The 20,158-nt window shown below is 42.4% G+C and overlaps 2 protein-coding genes and 1 long non-coding RNA gene across 7 annotated transcripts in view; all 3 read left to right on the top strand.

The window, feature by feature from the left end:
- The first annotated feature begins 2,849 nt into the window (after window positions 1-2,849).
- Window positions 2,850-5,281, top strand: LOC138406035 (uncharacterized). Its single transcript, XR_011239702.1, has 2 exons — window positions 2,850-3,150; window positions 4,741-5,281. It is a non-coding gene; the product is annotated as an uncharacterized lncRNA (long non-coding RNA).
- A 1,122-nt stretch (window positions 5,282-6,403) lies between these two features.
- On the top strand, window positions 6,404-18,567 carry bms1 (BMS1 ribosome biogenesis factor). Of its 3 annotated transcripts, none has more exons than XM_069517475.1 (23): window positions 6,404-6,541; window positions 8,052-8,255; window positions 8,419-8,609; window positions 9,223-9,302; window positions 9,521-9,709; window positions 9,844-9,986; window positions 10,128-10,249; window positions 10,410-10,603; window positions 10,729-10,871; window positions 11,436-12,010; window positions 12,427-12,528; window positions 12,764-12,915; window positions 13,029-13,110; window positions 13,294-13,373; window positions 13,886-14,074; window positions 14,196-14,384; window positions 14,682-14,862; window positions 15,167-15,225; window positions 15,439-15,561; window positions 15,967-16,114; window positions 16,463-16,638; window positions 17,793-17,954; window positions 18,149-18,567. In XM_069517475.1, exons 2-23 carry the CDS (start codon window positions 8,083-8,085, stop codon window positions 18,374-18,376), a joined length of 3,681 nt encoding a protein of 1,226 aa, XP_069373576.1. In that variant the 5' UTR covers window positions 6,404-6,541; window positions 8,052-8,082; the 3' UTR covers window positions 18,377-18,567. The 3 variants fall into 3 exon arrangements, with proteins under 3 accessions (XP_069373576.1, XP_069373577.1, XP_069373578.1); XM_069517476.1 differs by having other exon boundaries at window positions 6,405-6,541; window positions 8,082-8,255; XM_069517477.1 differs by having other exon boundaries at window positions 6,411-6,541; window positions 8,056-8,255.
- A 930-nt stretch (window positions 18,568-19,497) lies between these two features.
- Window positions 19,498-20,158, top strand: part of mtr (5-methyltetrahydrofolate-homocysteine methyltransferase) — a 32,067-nt gene continuing 31,406 nt past the window's right edge. For all 3 annotated transcript variants that reach the window (XR_011239675.1, XM_069517253.1, XM_069517252.1), the window contains exon 1: window positions 19,498-19,680. Coding sequence is in view for 2 of the 3 variants with exons in the window: in XM_069517253.1 (XP_069373354.1) it covers window positions 19,638-19,680 (43 nt within the window). In the remaining variant the exon portion in view is untranslated. The remainder of the gene's footprint in view (window positions 19,681-20,158) is intronic.

Raw genomic sequence — 20,158 nt, 5'->3', positions numbered from 1 at the left:
ATTATCGGCCAATACTGGCAAAATATTTGAATAGGTTCAACTACTACTCAATGGACTGACATTACATTTTGGTGTATACATCCATCCTTTGAAGTTCCTCTCGGGATTATTTCTGGTACTTTGGCAAGCCTCTGACTTTTCATCTTGTGCTATTTAGCTCACTTAACCAAAATACCTGCAAAACTAATATTAACCATAACTAATAATGACAAATATTGACACACTCAATCAGGATGAACATTATTTCTAAGTAATACATAGTATCCAGGAAATTTACTTTTTGGATCTCAGGTCTAACACAGCAAGAACCAACTAAACCAAGCTCATGAACCTCATAATAAAAATATACACAGTGAAGATTCTGATTATGTTCCATGTTAAGTTATGATGTCCTGGGCCTTTGCAGGGAATTTCCTTGACAATTGAATGGTGCTTCACCCCGTGTACTGTATGTGTTTACTGTTCAAATGGTAACAGCCGGACTTGGTGATGTGGAAATATTGGCTATGGATTTGTTATGGTCTCATTCATCTCTCTCCCCTGTGTTTTCTCACCCTCTGTGATAACATCAGGTCATCTCTTCTAAATGACGGATCATTCCACCACAAACACCACAACACTGAAAATGGACCAATTCATCAGCTCACTTTATTGGTGTGTGTCTGTGTGGGTGGCTGAGAAACTGTGAAAAACAGTTAACACCCCCACCCTCCCACAAGTTATCTCTCTGCAGTACCCAACACAGAAACCTGTACTGTTAATTGAATATTATTAAATATGAATATTAATAGAGGACAGATATTTTGCTTTGCGGTGTGTGACAGTCAGTGGGCAACATGATACAAAGAAAATCTGAGAAATGGAGAAATAATGGATTCCAATGAGAAACATAGCCTCAGATGATTTTCTCAACTCTTGCCATAACTCCCCTAAAAGCTTTTCTCAACTATTTTACTGATTGAATGTTTAGGTCTTCTGTCCCAGTTATGAACTGGACTTGAGCAGACTAACTGACAGAGAGGGCAGGGTTTTGAGGGGAATGGTGATATGCCTGGCCTTACCTGGACCACTGGTAAATGCTCTGTCTTTGTACAGCACTTTCTCGGTCTTGATGACCACTCAAAGCGCTTAACAGTTTTGCCATTTACACACATACAGTGCATTATTCTTTCCCAATCATACATCGCTCACAGCCATCTTGGGCAATTCGGGGTTCGCCAAACATCATTTCAACACGTGGAACGGTGGAGATGGGGATAGAACCACTGACCCTCTGGTTAGCGGATAACCCACTCAACTGCCTCAGCCACAGCCTCGCACAACGTCTACAATCTATTTTGTGATGATGCTGTTTGATAATAATGTAATGTGATGTTATTAATGGCATCATGTTGAGAGATACTTAGGAGATTCATTTGACCCTTCTTCTACCGAGAATCATTGACTTTTGTGCTTTGAAGCTGTGTCCCAACACCACGATCGATTAAAATTAGACACAGAGAGCATTACTAAATGACTTGTATAAAACAAATTTTTTTTCCCAGATGTTTCTGCTGTGATATGATGTATATTCAGCCATTGCTAGTTAGATTTCCACTTGGAGTTTGGCAGTCATTATAACTTATTACGTATTCCCTTATTCATTTGTTTTTAAGAATAAGAAGAATAACATTCAGAAACCATTTCACAAATAAAATGAATGATAACCACCGTACAACACTGATGATCGGTCCGTAATGCAATGTCCATATTTTGGCACCGGCCCTGTGTTATGATTATTAAATATGAAGGGTGAATAACAGATGCACCTAACAAGATAATGATGTTATAAGTGTAATTAGGAGAACGGTGTGAATGGGTTACCAACAGAACAACAGGCACTTGGCGTTAAAGAGAGGGAGTTCAAAAGGTAGCTCAGGCTTTACTTGACTCTTCATACCAAGATGCTATAATGAGGACAAAGGTGATTGTAATTACAAGATTTCAACTAAAGGACTCAGTTTGGGATTATGTCCATCAAACAGAACAACACTTTTTACATAATATCTCTGAAGTGACTGCTGATCTGTGCTGCTGAAGCCTGCTCCTGAATATGAACAGTCTGCTGGCACCATCCAGTGATAGAAAATCTTTACTGCAGCTCTTACCCTGAAGAATCAAGTTCTGTCCATATACCAACTGAACCATTTATCTGTTGAGGGTCCTTTGTGATTGTCTGGGAAAATGTATACTTTTCTGATAAAAAGGAATGTGGATCCACAGTAGCACAGGAATGGGTCACTGACTGGCTTCCATGACGTCATAACAGCAAGTGTCACCCAGAACATTAGTTTAACAAACATGACAAAGGAAATTAAAATGTCTGTAACAAAACACAAAATATAATTGTTGCATAGCTGGAGTAGTGGTTAGGAAATGTTGTAGATTTATTCATTAATTATTTTACTTATCATTTGTACTTGGATGCCTTCCATGTACAATGACCTTTCTCCATATGATACATAAATGTCATTAATTTACTCATTTGTCTGTGTATGTGCTTCTGTGGTTTTCTTATACGCGTGTCTAAAAGTGAATTGGATGTTTTTACTATCAATCTAAAGGGACTGCAGACGAAAAAACTATTGGCCCGTAAACTTAAGTGCACATGTTCACTAATGTACATTCTAAAAGTAATATAGCAATCTGAAACATATAGTGGAAACATCACTAGGATTATTTTATATTTGGTGTCTGCCAACACTTGGACGAGATCACAGGAGCAGAATGGAGAAATGTCATGAGTTTCTTCTGTTGTCTTTTCTACGTTTGGAGAAGTGATCACATTTACGTTGATTGTATTGAACTGGGTTTACCCCTGAAACTGAAAGCACATCTCCATCTCTGGCATGGTGGGGAGCAGACAATGAGGGAACTTTCACTTTTAAGTGAACTATCCTCTTAACCTGTGGGACCGGAAGCTGCTGGTCGGAAGCTGTGAGTGTGAGGCGAACTTCCGCGTGGTGTTTCGTGTATACATGTCCGCGTGTGGCGTCTCCGCTGTAGATCCGCTGCCATGAAGCCGCCCGGGCTGTCTGCGGGGAAACGTCTGACCAAGCCGCTGCTGTTCGGGACGCTGGTCGTCGGACTGGCCGCCGCTTTCTTCAACAGGTCCGATCTGAGCTGCGTGCGACACGTGGCGCGTTCCATTACACCTCGGAGCACCAGAAGGTTGTGAGCGGAACACCTCCTCAAGTCGGAGTGTCTCGGAAGGTCGGAGCAACCTCACCACCACTCCCCCCTTCAAGTTCGAAATCCAAGATGGTCGCTCCGTGCGTCAACGCTGTAGTTTTGACTGTTTATTATTTCCGTCATTGAGTGTGTCGTGCACACGCTGCTATCTTATTGACTTCGGTGCTAATGTGCGTGAAACGTCGCGGTTATTTTGAACTGGCTTTGCTAACAATGGCTAGCTGGCTAATGTAAACACGATCCTCTGCGACTGGAACCAGCTCTGAGGTGTAATGGAACGCTACAAGGGACCGTAACAGTCACCTGGTTTTTAAATATACACACAGATTTGATCAGCTACAGTACATGATACGCTGTTGTGCAAATATATACACTGCACATATGTACTGCAAGTATAATATGTATTGCACATACAATATATTCTGCAGGTATAATACAAACTGCACATATATTATGTACTGCAAGTATAATATGTATTGCACATACAATATACTCTGCAGGTATAATACAAACTGCACATATAATATGTATTGCAAGTATAATATGTATTGCACCTACAATATACTCTGCAGGTATAATACAAACTGCACATATAATATGTATTGCACATACAATATACTCGGCAGGTATAATACAAACTGCACATATAATATGTACTGCAAGTATAATATGTATTGCACGTACAATATACTCTGCAGGTATAATACAAACTGCACATATAATATGTATTGCACATACAATATATTCTGCAGGTATAATACAAACTGCACATATATTATGTACTGCAAGTATAATATGTATTGCACATACAATATACTCTGCAGGTATAATACAAACTGCACATATAATATGTACTGCAAATTTAATATAAACAGCACTGCAACCGAACTGTTTCATTCCTTCTAACTAATATGTCTGCTTATTGAGCTGTGACTATAGCTGGTTAATTTCTGTGTTGAATACACACAATTTTTATAAATATATTACTTAATAAATAAAGTTCAGAAAATCTATTAGAAAAGAACAGCTTTGGTTGCTGTATGTATTCATATATATATATCATATGTGTGTGTGTAAAACCATGAATCATTGCGATTCATCTGCACCAGCAGCAACACCCAGTTGCAGGAGCGACTGTTTTTTGCATTCTATGTTCATTTTCAACTGAAACCCATTCAGCAAACAGCGGTTTCTGTGTCAGTCAACCCACATATGAAGCTGTTCATTAGAACCTTTTGTCAAATATCGTTTTCAGCCAACAAAGTCCTTAAGTTTTTATCTGGAAACTGGTCTAATATCTCAGTGAAACTATTTAATATTATTTACAAAAAGAATGTTTGGAAATCATTACTATATTTATATTGACAAATATTCGTCTAGCCTTAATTTAATTTGAAATTGTCTTGTGAGGGGATAAATGTTTGGTGACATCTTCAAATGGATTTCCCCCCTATCTTATTGTATACCTTACATTACAACCTCCTCGATCATCCTCTGTACTCTATGCAGGCACAGCTTCTTAACGGACGTGGACGAGCTCAGGGCCCAGGAGCGAGCACGCAACCTTCTCCGGAGGACGGAGGTCATGGAGAGGAGGCAGAGGCAGATAGAGGAGTTGGCGGAGAAGAAGAAAGGAGGGAGCAGCTGAACACAGCAGAGACCATGTTTTGCAGATCTACAGATGTGGACACAACATATATTGTACTGTTAAAAAGCCTGATTCACTCATGTAACGACTGAAGGCTTTTAAATGAGTGGCACTGGGTCAAGTGATCGTCTCGCAAAAGTTTCCAGCAAAGACATGTGAACATGTTGGTGCTGCAAAGATCTGCTGTGAAGAAGAAGTGCACTTATGAATGTAAAATGGGAATCACTATTATGTCTGTTTTGAGACATTTTCGTTAATGATGAAATGGCCAGATGTGAGTTTCAGAATCAATTCTTTCAAACTTAATGTTTGTCCAGCAGAGTGCTTACAAAACCAGACCATCTTTGGTTTGAGGTCACATAAATAGAAATGTGTGAAAGTTAATATATTTCTTAAACCCAATGTTTCCTCTTTTTGTTCATTCTGTGAATAGGGGGCTGACTCCCTTTCCTTTTCTGATTTATTTTACACATGTTGTTACGGCTGTATTGGGGGCTCGTCCAGGAAAGAACATCCATGAGGTGAATTAAATGTTTGTGTATATTGTCTCTTATGACCTTTGTTTAAGTGAAGGGGTCGTCTCTAGATCACTTTCTGGTTAACCTGCAAATGCGTTAGACTGGGTCCTGGGTTCTGTTCTTGGTGTTTGAGAGCATCCTAATTATTTAGCCATTAGGCAGACTTGAGTCTTGCCACTTTCTTATTTTTGGTGGTGTACCTGGGTGTGGGTACATCGCCGTTTAGCGAGCTCGACTCCAACGGCAGGTGAAGACCCGGTCCTCCCTCAGCGAGACGGACGCCCGCCTCCACGTCTGGGGGGCAACCGAGACAATTCTCCATAAACTTCCACACCTCATCCAGGGCTTCGTAATCAAACCTGTTCAGTATTGCGGAGACTGCCTCCCCAAGGCTGACTTGTTAACATCCAGCCTCAGTAATTGTAAAATGCATAGAAAGGAATAAATAGAATGTAGTTTGTGATTTTACATGTTGTTCGCCTCTTAGGGCCACGGAATCGTGGGGTGTAACAATGTCCCAGTAACTTCTGAACTCAAATCGCCTCATTAACCTTCGAGGCACATCAACTCCCCATCACTGTTGATGCAGTATGTACAGTCCGACAACGGTGAAGGGGATAACTCATTCAATCATTCAGATCTGTTCAGTTTAAGACATTCTATGGTATTCACCTCCAGATTGCAAACCATAAAAGCTAGACATTGTGCCACAAGTGAAACATTATTTTATTTAATTATATAATAAAAGAATGAGGATATGATGAAGCATGCTGTATTAAAGAAAGCTAAACTAAATCTTACTGTAGAGATGCATCACGAGGAGAAGATGATCACCTTATATAGATACCTCAAAAAAAAAAAAGGTTTAATAAGAAGAATACAGTTATATAGCTTCATCCCCTGCCAATCTAATGTCTCACCCTCCACTCCGGTAGGTGGCGGTTACTTAAAACTGGTTTTCCAACCGCCAATGTAACCAAACGAAGAAGAAATAAGACGACGCAGCCTCTGTTTGCGGAACCTTTTTTTTTTTAGAAACGTGTTTCCACTCGGTTCTCCAGCGTGTGGCACTTCCGTGTCGGAGTTCGTGTTGCACACGTGAGAAGAGGAGACAACAGCCGGACTGCAGCCGGATCATCTGCAGGTTTGGACTTTCTGTTTGTTTGCTGAATGTGTAGCACGAGTGTTAGCCTCGGGTGTACAGACACACAGTCTCCTCTTCTTCACTAGAGAACATGGCGGTCACAGTCCTGCTCTGCCTCACTGACACACACACAGAGCTCAGCAGACTCTCCTCTCACAGCGTGTCTGCCCACGTCCCAGTCACAGCTCCATACTGGACATTAACAAGCGAGCAGATAGGAATCCAAACAGCAGTCAGATTGAGAGCCTGACGGGAGAGGGAGTCACCAAAACTTCAATATATCTCTGTCTGTCCCTCAGTGTGTTCAAGATGAGTCTCTGTTCCTCAGTGTCTTCATGATGAGTCTCTGTCTGTCCCTCAGTGTCTTCAAGATGAGTCTCTGTTCCTCAGTGTCTTCATGATGAGTCTCTGTTTGTCCCTCAGTGTCTTCAAGATGAGTCTCTGTCTGTCCCTCAGTGTCTTCATGATCAGTGTGTTCAAGATGAGTCTCTGTCTGTCAATTAGTGCCTTCAGGACTAGTGTCTGTTTGTCCCTCAGTGTCTTCAAGATGAGCCTCTGTCTGTCCCTCAGTGTGTTCAAGATGAGTCTGTCTGTTCTTCAGTGTCTTCAGAATGAGTCTCTGTCTGTCCCTTAGTGCCTTCAGGACTAGTGTCTGTTTGTCCCTCAGTGTCTTCAAGATGAGTCTCTGTTTGTCCCTTAGTGCCTTCAGGACTAGTATCTGTTTGTCCCTCAGTGTGTTCAAGATGAATCTCTGTCTGTTCTTCGGTGTCTTCAAGATGAGTCTCTGTCTGTCCCTCAGTGTGTTCAAGATGAGTCTGTCTGTTCTTCAGTGTCTTCAAAATGAGTCTCTGTCTGTCCCTTAGTGCCTTCAGGTCTAGTGTCTGTTTGTATCCCTGTGTCTTTAAGATGAGTCTGTCTGTCCCTCAGTGTCTTCAAGATGAGTCTCTGTCTGTCCCTTATTGCCTTCAGGACTAGTGTCTGTTTGTCCCTCAGTGTCTTCAAGATGAGTCTCTGTCTGTTCCTCAGTGTCTTCATAATGAGTCTCTGTTTGTCCCTCAGTGTCTTCAAGATGAGTCTGTCTGTCCCTCAGTGTCTTCAGGATTAGTCTCCATCTGTCCCTTAGTGCCTTCGGGACTAGTGTCTGTCTCTTAGACAGGAATGTAAAGGAACAGAGGAAACATCTTTCTTTTTCCACGATTGGCACTAGAGAACGAGAAATAAAAGCCCCTTGCAGATGATGTCAGCTTTCTTCCTCCATCACAGAGGAAAAATCAAAATCTGTTGTTTCTTGCGACCTACTGCTGGATTAACTTTGTCCCTCAGCGGCAGTGCTGCCTGTCAGAACTCAACAAAGTAGTACAAGTGATGCAGTAAGCATAGGAGGGACTACACGTGCATATTTGCATTCTATATGTCTATTGCAAAGTATGTCTAAGACACCCTAAAAAAGAAGCATGAATATTTGTTTTGCTTGTGTTTACGATCCGGGACTTACTCAAAGGGGGGGCAGGTAGTTTTATCTTGACACCTGCTGTTACAGGATGGACGGGAAGGTAAAGGAACAGAAGAAACATCAGCAGAAGCACAGCGGACCAAAGGCAGAGAGGAAGAAGCTCAAGAAACAGGGAGGCTCAACAGAGGAGGATGGACGGAAACGTAACCCCAAAGCATATGCCTTTCAGTCTGCTGTCCGCATGGCCAGGACCTTCCACAGGTCAGTACTGTTGTGTTTCTCGGTATCTTTCCTGCTGCACATCTGCTTGACACACTGAGACTGCTGTCCCCTGTAGCCTCCTGGATGTAAAGCAAAAGTCACAGTCTGTGTATGGATTGGAAACAAATCAAACTACTCCCTCCATGTGTATTGTCTTCTTTAGGGCCCAGGACATAAAGAGCAAAAAACATCATATACCCCTCGTGGACCGGACGCCCTTGGAACCCCCACCCATTGTGATTGTAGTGGTTGGGCCCCCGAAGGTGGGAAAAAGCACCCTGATCCGCTGCCTGATCAAAAACTTCACCCGGCAGAAGCTGGGGGACATATGTGGACCTGTGACCATTGTCTCTGGTGAGTGTGGCAAATGGTTTCTCGGACCTTCATCCCCATATTTAGAGATCTCTGCAGTAAGTGTTTGTGTAAAAAGGTGTTGGCTTCCATACGTTGAAACAAAATCTCCCCTCTCATCTTTAAGAAACTGCTCAAGCTTTTCATTTATTTTGAAAAGTAATGATTTTTAGATTTTAGTGTCTGTGATTATATTCTTCACATTTTCCCTTAATAAAATGTCAGTTTTGGATGCGGCTCCGCCTCTTCCCCATAAATACACTCTTAGCTGGATATCTGTTTACTGTCAGCTTTACAGCACACAGTATGAGAACGGCCAAAGAAAAGGTAGGTTAAGTGAAACCAGATAACAAAAAGATATCCTGGGTATTTTGAATTTGCTCCATAGTACATGCCCATGACCACTAGGGACTCAATTCCCTTGATTCCTTTCTCAGTTTCCTTCACAAATGACCTAACACTGCTGCCTCATGTGCAGAATAATACCATGTGAACTAAAAATATTACACATAATTAGATAATAATTCACGTGGTTAGTTTACTGTTAGGAGTTTAACTCTGAAATCGCACCACTTGTTTATCTTTGGTAAGAGAATGCTTCTTGTGTTTTCTATAGGAAAGAAACGTCGCCTCACTTTTATGGAGTGTAACAATGACATTAACACAATGATTGACCTCGCAAAAGTAGCTGACCTGGTAAGTGCTTTAATACACGTATGAATGAGTTGGTCTCAATTAACTGTGAAGCATTGTCGCGTAATTAAAACATGTTTGTACGTTTTAATGCAATCAATAATAATATAATAGCTGAAACTTGCAAACAGAAAAAGGAGTTGGCTTGAAGAGACTGTGTGAGGATGAATAAAGTGTCGTGAACGACACTGATTGCACTGCTTTGCGTTTTCTCTCTCTAGGTGTTGATGTTGATCGATGCCAGCTTTGGCTTTGAAATGGAGACCTTTGAGTTCCTCAACATCTGTCAGGTCCACGGCTTTCCTCGCATCATGGGCGTGCTGACGCATCTGGATTCGTTCAAGAACAACAAGACGCTGAGAAAGACAAAGAAAAATCTCAAACACCGCTTCTGGACAGAGGTGTACCAGGTAAACACAACACACTCACATCCTGGAAACACGTCCCCACGCTCATACGCGACCTCTCAATAACTCGACAGCCTGTGATCGTCGACACCATAAAGACTTCACGTGTGTGTGCTGGTTGTGTTTGAACCCTTCAGGGGGCAAAGCTGTTCTATCTGTCTGGTATGGTGTACGGTGAATATCAGACGCAGGAAGTGAAGAACCTGGGCCGCTTTATCTCCGTCATGAAGTTTCGTCCTCTGGTGTGGCAGACGTCCCATCCTTATGTGCTGGTTGACCGGTGGGTGAGTGTGACCTGGAGACACTCCAGAGTCACGTGACTTTACGACACAGGACATGATGTGGTGGACGTATGGGCACATTTGTATGCTTTTCCTTTGTATTTATTATATTCTCCATACTTTGCTGTGCATTGAAACAGTATGGAAGACTTGACTGATCCCGAGACGGTGAGAACAGACCCCAAGTGTGACCGGACTGTGTCACTCTACGGCTACCTGAGAGGGACATATTTGAAAAACAAAGGCCAAGTCCATATCCCAGGTACATAAGCACAGTTCTGAATATTCCGGGCAGACAATTTTTCGTTGTGAATCCATATCTTGAGTTATTACACATCACTGTGTACAAAGGACAGCTGCCCCTCAAGTATTTCCTTGGACACATTTGTGAAAGACAAGTTGTGCGCTGTTTTCTCCTGCAGGTGTAGGAGACTTTCAGGTGGCCAACGTAAACTTCCTGCCTGATCCTTGCGCGCTGCCAGATGCTCAGAAGAAGCGAGCGCTGAACGAAAAGGAGCGCCTGCTCTACGCGCCCATGGCTGGGGTCGGGGGGGTCGTCTACGACAAAGACGCTGTGTATATCGACCTTCCTGCAAACCACGTCAATCAGCAGCAGGTGTGTGTGTGTGTGTGTTCGCTCTAAACGTGGCAGTGAATGTTCTATATCTGAGTGATTTCACTAATTGGACCATTGAACTCAAAATAGAAGTTGTGTTCTGCATTCTTCCTTCTGCGGTGCAGGAGGAGGTGCGGCCCACCACAGAGCTGGTCCAGTCTCTCATCGACACACATGCTACCCTGGATGTAAAGATGGCTGCCAGTAAAGTGTCTCTATTCAGCGGCTCTGCCTCCCTGGACCCCACAGACATCGAGCAGCAGAGCGGGTGACACAGCACACAGCTCCATTCTCTCTCTCTCTCCTCTCCTCTTCTTATGCAAAGACAGAGACTACAGATCTGAGAGTCATTGCAGACATTAAGTGCTCAGTTGAGTTTGTACCTTTCACATCCACACAAGCCTTGTGGATGCAGTCCAAGGTGTATGTAGAATCAGATGTGTGTGTCTGGGTCTTTCATTGTCCTATGTGTTTTTTAATCATCAGTGGGTGTATAAAATTAACAGATGTTAAGGATTTAGGCGCACATTAAGAACTTTTGGGGCACAATTAAATCTGATCAAATGTGTTTCTTCTTAATAACAGGATGATATTTCATTTGAGCAGGAAAACAAATACACTAGGTTTTCAGTTATTTCTATTTAAAACTGCATTACTAATGGTGTCCCAATCAAGTTGTTTTGTCCCCGATCCTGCTTTGACTCCATTAAAAAATAATATGTTTGTCTCTCCCGAATTTCATGTGTAATTGTTAAGATAAGCACAACATAAGTCGAGCATCGAGGCTACATGAAAGTTTCTAAATGTTCTAACTGTTTTCTTTTTGTTTCAGAGAGGAGGGTCCTCAGGAGAAGCGAGTCTGGGATCCCAACACCCAGAGAGAGAGGAGGGCGGTAGTCTTCTCTGGGGAGGATAACAAGGAGGAGGAGGAAGATGATGAGGAGGAGGAGGAGGAGGAGGAGGAGGAGGAGGAGGAGGAGGATGATGATGATGTCAGCGACGATGACAGTGACCAGGAGGCGCAGGAGGAGGAAGAGAATGAAGACATCGATAACCTTTCCACTTTTCTCAAAGAGGCAAGAGCCAAATCTGAAGTGACAGTAAAGAATTCAAGAGGCAGCCCACCACTGGTGAAGAAACAGAAACTGGAGGAGAAGGTAGAGGGGGAAAGGATCGCTGAGGTGCCGGTGTTTGCCGACAGTGACGATGACCTGGAGGCGAGTGAGGAGGAGAGCGAAGAAAAGGTGGAGGCTGGGAGAGCAGGAGACTCCGGACACTGTTCTGAGGAGGACGAGGAAGCGAGTGATGACGAAGATGACGAAGAGTCCGATGGCGAATCAGAGGAAGAGGAGGATGGCGCACCGGCGGAACAAATGGCAACTGAGAGTGAGGGCGAGGACGAGCAGGGTAAATACAATCTGTTTATTTTCAAATTCAGTTCAGTTTTGAGGATAAGGATACATGATGGCACTTTTTTGTATAAAACCACAAGTCAAACAAAAAATACAAATTAAATGTTCAGACCAAGGTCCAGATTGGACTCAAAAGAATTAACTGGACCAGACCAAGTTTTGCTCTTCGCATCATATAGCTATGTATTTTCTTATGTCCCAGTTTCTACTTGCCAACGAAAGAATAAAAGTTTTTTTTCCCTAATGTGATACAATGTGGTTTGACTCATGATCAGTGATGTGAGGGTTGAATTGATCACATTGAGTCAGAAATATCAAAAGCAATAATTTTATAGACAAACACCATAGCCACTGACAAGAGCGACTCAGATACTGTGACACTGAAGGTTCATTCTCCTGTTTCATCCTCAGGGGCTCTGAGATGGAAGGAAGGTCTGCAGCAGAAAGCATCAGAAGCGTTTCTACGGCAACAAGAAGCTGCCCCCAATCTGAGGAAACTGGTTTATGGATCAGGTATTGAATGTCCCCTCCTATTTTAACACAGGGCTCTTTCCATGGACATATTTCTTCATCGTGTTAATATTCATGTGAAATAAGGATATGAGTTTTTCACATGATCAATATGTCCCAAATACCAACCATGTTTATATCCAACATACAATTATCCAACTGAACAGCCATGGCTGACTCTGTATTTGAATTGTATTCAAATATATTTTGATGTTTGTCAACTGGTGTCTTTTTTCAGTTGTAGAGGCAGGTGACTCTGAGGAGGACGAGGAGGAGTTGGGCGGACTGTTCCGAGTTAGTCGACCTCAGAAGAGCAAAAAGTTCACGGCAAACTCGATGGACTGCTCCCGTTTCATACCCGACACATCCCACAACTGGGATTTGGAGGAGGTAGAGTAATTTTCAAACTTTATTCAAAAAACAGTTGGAGTGGAAAAAGGTTTACCTCCCTTCAGTCCCCATGTGCTGTTGATATGTAAACGAGTGAACTGTTTCTTTTCCAGATGTTGAACTCCATCAGAGACTGCTTTGTAACAGGGAAGTGGGAGGAAGGCCAGGATGCAGCCACACGGCTGAAGGAGGATGGTAAGGAGAGGACTTCAGGAAGAGAAGCGACTCACGCTGCTTCTAAATAAATGAGCTGGGTGAACTGGAGTTGAGAATGAAGTTGTAGTTGTGCTCAGTTTTGTTTCTGATGGAAGAAGCACACAAACCATTTGGTGTGAGAAAATGTAACTCTTCATACCGTATCTGTTTTGCTTTATGTAGAGGAACTATATGGCGACTTTGAGGATTTGGAGACGGGAGAAGTCCACAAAGGCCAAAAGGAGCAGCAGGATCAAGCTGATGTACGTCCTGTTTCCTTTGAATATCTGACTCTGCAAAAATAATAGGTCTTCCCACACCCAACCTCTCTAAACTCAACTGTAAAGCCATCGCCCGCATCAACATCTCAAAAGCACACGACATCACTGACCCACTCAACAGCTGCTTTAGCATATTGCCATCAGGAGAGTATTTTCAGCTGTAATAATTTTAGAGGCTGTTTACACCCACATTGAGCATCACTTGAGGAATTGGGATCATTTTCTTGGATCTAGGTGATTGAGCAGATGTGGATGTAAACCCTCAAACTCAAAGTCAATCAGCTCATGAATTGAATCCTACATAGAAGTGATTAAACTTACTTTTTTACTGAGAACCTTTAAAGAATTGAACATAATGCGTTTGAGTAGCTACAATTTACTATTAAATTTCGAAAATTGTACAAAACAAATAATTTCCAGCCACTGGAATCTCATGAATACCTTTTTTTAACCAGCTCGATGAAATCTTGTTATTTGCACCTTGTGACCAACAGAATAGTGAGGAGGAGGGGGACGATGATGAAGCTGAGGAGAGTCTGGTGAAGGTGGATGATGATGAGATCCAGAAGAACAAACGCCTGGAGAAGAAACGCCGACTGAAAGAGCGATTTAATGCAGCATACGACGATGGAGACGCCACTTACTTTGATGACCTGAAGGAGGAGCTGCAGAAGCAGGCTGAGGTATCACGACTTACAATACACCGAGATACTTTTTAATATTTGTCAGTTACTATTACGCTTAATATGTATGTGATTTATCATTTAACCATGTGTGTTTGCATGTTTTGTCTTAATATCTCAGCTGAACAGGGCAGAGTTTGAGGATGTGGACGATGACACCCGAGTGCAGTACGAAGGCTTCCGGCCAGGAATGTACGTCAGATTAGAAATCTCCTCTCTCCCCTGTGAATTTGTCAACAACTTCGATCCCCATTACCCCATCATCCTCGGCGGTCTGGGCTCCAGTGAAGGCAACATAGGCTACCTGCAGGTACGTGCAGTGGTTTGCACTTCACTAATTGCGCTATGAAATTGTTGACATCCACTAACTATTTAAAGCTGCACTCATCAATATTCGGATATTAATCATGTATTCTAAGATTTCAAACTGAACAAATTCTAAGCCCCTTAATATTGAATTGCTGGTCTTAAAACATTTAGACCATGCGGACAGCTAATGCATTTTCTAAATTTTAAGAATGTATAATTATGGGTCATACAGAATTATCTGTATTTTTTTAAGACAGTTGACTAAACTTGTGTGTCCATTTGTGCGTGTGTGTCTCAGTTGCGACTAAAGAAACACCGCTGGTATAAGCGCATCATGAAGACACGGGACCCCCTCATCCTGTCCTTAGGCTGGAGGCGCTTCCAGACCATCCCCCTCTACCACATTGAAGATCACAACGGACGCCACCGCCTGCTCAAATACACACCGGAGCACATGCACTGTGGAGCCTCCATCTGGGGTGAGATACATTTAAAGCACTGGTGACTATCGGCGTATTGTGATGAGCGAGATTTGAATCTCTGCGAACCATCATTTGATCATGTGCGTTTCTATCTTCGCCGAGTGACTGTTTTTTACATCCACATAACTTCATTCAGCTGAAAAGTGTTAGACCTGTTGTTCTTTAGAATTGGTTCTATCAAACAATTGGTAATTTCAAACCCTAAAATGAGTCTTTTGTTCAACACTGTTGATGTGATTCCTGTTTAAAATGATCACTTATATGACAGTGACCGTGATTTTGTTTTCTTGTCTCACTGAAGGCCCCATCACACCACAGGGCACCGGTTTCCTCGCTCTGCAGTCAGTAGCAGGAGTTAAAGTAAGTTACTAAATCACTTGGTTCAGTTCAAATATTACAATGAATAACATCATTTAAATTCCAGTTGTAATAGAAGTGAGAACTTTGTCACCTTCACTTAATATCAGAATGTTGTGGGGTTTTTTTTATTTGATGAACATCTATATGTGTGAATTATTCTCCTGGCATTGCTAAAGAGTCCTTGAACAAGTATTATGCGTTTCCCCTCTGCAGGCTAATTTCCGTATTGCAGCCACAGGGGTGATCCTGGATCTGGATAAATCAGTGACTGTAGTGAAGAAGCTGAAACTCATTGGTTACCCCTACAAGATCTTTAAGAACACTTGCTTCATTAAGGTAAGGAAACGGCATTTAATCCGCAGCTCACGTCTCAGCCTTCATGTGAATACACATTTAGTTTTGAAGGCTGATAAATCAGTAATCCCCTAATGCAGATTAGAAAGATTAATTTGCTCCAGAAACATTCTTTAAGATTGAATTGCTTTTTAACGAACTAGAGTGTCTCTGGGTAATCTGCATCATAAGTTCTTCAGTCCAGGTTTAAGGAAATGGTTCAGTAGGACAGACATGTCACGATAAAAGGATATGTGATAAAGCAAACATGCATTATGTTTGTCGTGAGGCAGCATGGTTTTGGTTGTCTGTAGAATTTGGTGAGACAGTGAAGCATCACAGTACGAAGTAGCAGACGTGTTTTATTCACACGTGCACCTTCACTGATCTCTCCCTCTCTGATCACAGGGCATGTTCAATACATTGCTGGAGGTCGCTAAATTTGAAGGGGCTTCTGTGCGGACGGTGTCAGGGGTCAGAGGTCAGATCAAGAAGGCCTTGTCAACACCACTAGGAGCTTATAGAGCCACATTTGAGGACCGTCTGCTCATGAGTGGTGAGTGCCTGTTTGACTTGTGTTGATATTTTATTTTAAACTGGTGATCTATTATGGAGAAGGATATGTAGAATATAATATAATATTTCCATTTGATGCAATGGTGCAGAAAATGTAAAACATGTCTGAATATCACACTTAGTTTGAAAAATTGATTTTAATTAATTAATGAATCGATTAAATCAATAAGCTGTTGCAGCCCTAGTATCATACAATTATTCACCATTATCTTCAACTGTTCGTCTTTATCTTTTTTGACATGCTGCAACTAATATGACAATGTTTCAATGCTGTGTATTGATGTGTTTCTCTGTGTGTACTATGTTTGTGTGTGACTGTGTTGTGCAGACATTGTGTTCCTGCGCTCCTGGTATCCAGTGTCTGTTCCTCAGCTCTACAACCCCGTCACCTCTCTGCTGCTGCCTGTTGGGCAGAAGGACAGCTGGGCGGGCATGAGGACCCTGGGGCAGCTCAAACATGACCTGGGCATCCGCAACAAACACAACACTGACTCTCTGTACAAGGTAGACTCATTCTGATGGATCTGTAAACAACTGATGTAATGAACGAAGGAAGAAATAAGAGTATTTACTTACTAAGTGCTACAGCCCAGTTCTTTCATATGACAGTAAACTGAATATCTGTGGGATTGTGGACTGTTTGGACAGGGTGGCATGGTGATACAGTAATTAGCGCTGTCACCTCACAGCAAGAAGGTTCTGGTTTGGAACCTAATGGCTGGCCCAGAAGTTTCAGTATGTAGTTTGCATGTTCTCCCTGTGTCTGAATGGGTTTTTTCTCAGTACTCTGGCTTCCTTCCACTGTCCAAATACACGCAGTTTAGGCTCATTGCCTAATTAAAATTGCCCATCGGAGTGAATGATGGATCGTGTCTGTATAGCTGCTTTCAGACATGCAAGGGCTATCTGAGAACGCAAAATTCAGAGTGACAGCCTCTGCACTTTCACCGGCCAGCCCCCTGGTATAAAGTCAGCAGAATGTCTGGATCAGCCAATGAGAGATAATTACATTTACATTTAGGGCATTTAGCAGACACTTTTGTCCAAAGCGACTTACAATAAGTACATTTGTCACAAGAGAGAAGCCACAACATATCACCGTCGATGGGGTAAAACGAAATATAGAAACAATTGTCAAGCCCTCATCTGAGGATCGTAACTGCTATTTGTGAAAGATTCTTTAAGTGCACAAGTGCTATGATTGATCACAGCAGGAGATTCTCCCAGGATTCACCATGAGTGAATGTGACGAAAAAGCGGTGCGATACACTTAGAAGACACTGCCGACAATGTCGAGAGCTTTTGGTGATAAGGGCTGGTGTAGATGTGCTATAAACAAACCACAGCAGAGTGAATACATTCAGCCTAAGAGAATGGCTTATGTCAGCTCTGCGATAGACTAACAACCTGTCCCTGGCTCTCACTCGACTTGGACCCTCAAAGGAAAGTTGTACAGCTGTGGATAGTTGGACATTTGAAAATGGAACTTTGAAAAATGATGCATTGAAGAAAGTATTTGTTGGTTATGAAAAATCCTCAGTTGCAGACGTTTCAATATATATTTGTCTTATGAGTATTGTAGGTGTGACAATAAAACAGATTGACCCGAACAGTAACCCTAAATCCTGACATGTGAACTTTTGTCTTTTTCCCCTCAGCCGGTTGTCCGAGCCCAGAGACACTTCAACCCCCTTCACATCCCCAAGGAGCTCCAGAAGGCGCTGCCCTTCAAGAGCAAACTCAAATTCAAGCAACGTAAAGGAAAGACACCCCGAGACCTGCAGCGCCCCAGTGTGATCCGAGAGCCCCACGAGAAGAAGGTGTGTGAAACTTAACTCGGCTCATTAAGAAGTAGCTCTCAGTTATAATGACATTTTAATTTCACCATTTAGGCAAAATGTTGTAGTTTGTTGTAGTTTGTTATGGGCTGCTTTAGCAGCAAGAGCACCGTGTACCACTTCTTGCAGTGAAACATGACTTTAGAAGTGTTGTTTTTCTCGTCCCGGTGCTTTAGGTGGCGGCCCTGCTCCAGGCTCTGACCACAGTTCACCACTACAAGAAGAAGAAAGCCCACGTGGTGCAGCACGCCAAACACAAGGAGTTCCTGCAGCAGAAGGGGAAACAGGAGGAGGCCAAACTGAAGAGACAGAAGGAGGCTCGTAAAAAACTGTACCGTGTCATGGGCCAGATGGACAAGAAGAAGCAAAGGTCCAGTCTAAAGGGGGCGCCACAGGACAACTGACCTTTTGTGTCTGGATGAATGAGGCACACCTCTGTGTGCTCCTGGGACTCTAAGCATGTTTTTCCATCACTGTGGCAGGTTCATTTTTACTATTTTTTTCTTTGTTTTGAAATGAAAGTTAGCTGTAAAGAAAAATGTATCTGACATTATTTTAATAAGACATCTTAATAATAAATAAAAATTTGACCTCAGTCCAGAAGCTTGATGTTTTCTGCTCCCTCTCTCGATATATATGTGTATATATCATACAAATATGATTCCAGTAAGCAAGACAGTTATTAGCATTACATTTTCATTGAATGTGTCTATGGTGAGCATATTACAGAACTAAATCAGTATAGTGTCAGTGACTCCTTGTCTACATGTTTGAATTGTCATTATGGTTTGGGGTATTTATGTGTTAGAGGGAAAAGCAAACTGCTGGAGGGCCCTGTTATCTAAGACTATCTTAAAAGGTGATTTTGTTTTGTTTTTTTTCACTGTGTCTGTCAAGTAAAGGAAAGGCCCTCCTGATGACGGGTGTTTCCACTGTGTCATTCTGTTATCAGACAAATCACTGATCAAAGAAAATATCCATATAACAGTTTTTTCTTTTAGCTATTTTAGAATCTAGTGTTATAGATGGACATTTTCATTTCTCCCAGTCTTAGGTACTAATATGGATTCATAAATTATCATCTGAGAGATTTTAAAAGCAGCATCTCTGCAGGGGGAAATTAGGAATGGTCATTTAATATTATGAAGAAAAATTGGAAGTCACAATAATGTCAAAATTTAAAGTCACTGTGAGACTTAGTACAAGAGAAGGGATTCAAGTCACAACTTAAAAGATTGGTGTTTAAATATAATTTTGATTTGCTATTGCATCATGTTGTAGTTTAAGGTTTGACTTCAGAAACATAAACTTTGTATTTAAATCATCTTAGATTCTTGTGTAATGTTTTAATTGTGAGGTCTGTTGCATTGACACAACTAACTCTTGGCTAGGTTACACTAGAACCAAACACCCAGAAAGTAAAAGATTCAAATGAAATGAAGTGTAAACTTGGTTTTTAGGGTAAATATAGAAAAACTACTCGTTCGAGGTTGTGGTACAGCTTTTATTGTGACGGTCCCGAACAGGAAGTGCGTGTGTCGCCACTGAAAGCGGCTGAGGCTCGGAATAAGAGCTGAGTTGGGAAAAGTTGGGAACATTCCCCGGACTATCACAGGGATCTTCAGATTCACCACGGGGCTGCTTCCGAGGTCGGATCTTCACAACATGGCCCCGACCAACGTCATCCACAAGTTCTCCTCCGGAGCGGGTAAATACACTCTGCTCTCCCGGCGTTAGCAGTTAGCTGTTAGCCTCGTCCCCCACTGACTCCAATGTAAACTCCAGGCAATCTCCGGCTGCCCACCACGTGTATATGTGTGTGTGAAGTGGAACTAGTAGTATAACATGTAACTACAGCACATGTTACCGGATGTGACAGTTGATTGATAGAACATGCATTGATCAATGTGCATCAGACACACGGAGCAGCGTGGTTTGTGTCCACGCTGCACGATTCTGTCAGTGTCACGTTTCACACTCCTGCACTGGCTGGAGCAGTGGTGACAGGATGACTGTGTCCTCACCCACAGGGGTCACTGGCGCTGAACAGTACGGGAATAAAGTGAATGAGACGCCGAGACCTTCACACTCACCACAGCTCAAACCCAGATGTTGGACTGATGTTGTAGAATAGAGTTTATCCTCCTCCAGAACATTAATCCAGCATCTCACCAACATCTCACTTG

Source organism: Paralichthys olivaceus, chromosome 21, assembly GCF_024713975.1.
Source record: "Paralichthys olivaceus isolate ysfri-2021 chromosome 21, ASM2471397v2, whole genome shotgun sequence".
Lineage (NCBI taxonomy): Eukaryota > Metazoa > Chordata > Actinopteri > Pleuronectiformes > Paralichthyidae > Paralichthys > Paralichthys olivaceus.
Note: the sequence above shows the minus strand (reverse complement) of the source record. Positions and strands in the feature narration are given on the sequence as shown.

What these genes read in the sequence shown, in the direction of transcription:
- bms1 (XM_069517475.1), top strand. Translation starts at nt 8,083, where the DNA reads ATGGACGGGAAGGTAAAGGAACAGAAGAAACATCAGCAGAAGCACAGC. An exon ending in CCTTATGTGCTGGTTGACCG is followed by an intron (nt 9,987 to 10,127) that starts GTGGGTGAGTGT and finishes GCATTGAAACAG; the next exon opens with TATGGAAGACTTGACTGATC. An exon ending in AGGCCAAGTCCATATCCCAG is followed by an intron (nt 10,250 to 10,409) that starts GTACATAAGCAC and finishes TTTCTCCTGCAG; the next exon opens with GTGTAGGAGACTTTCAGGTG.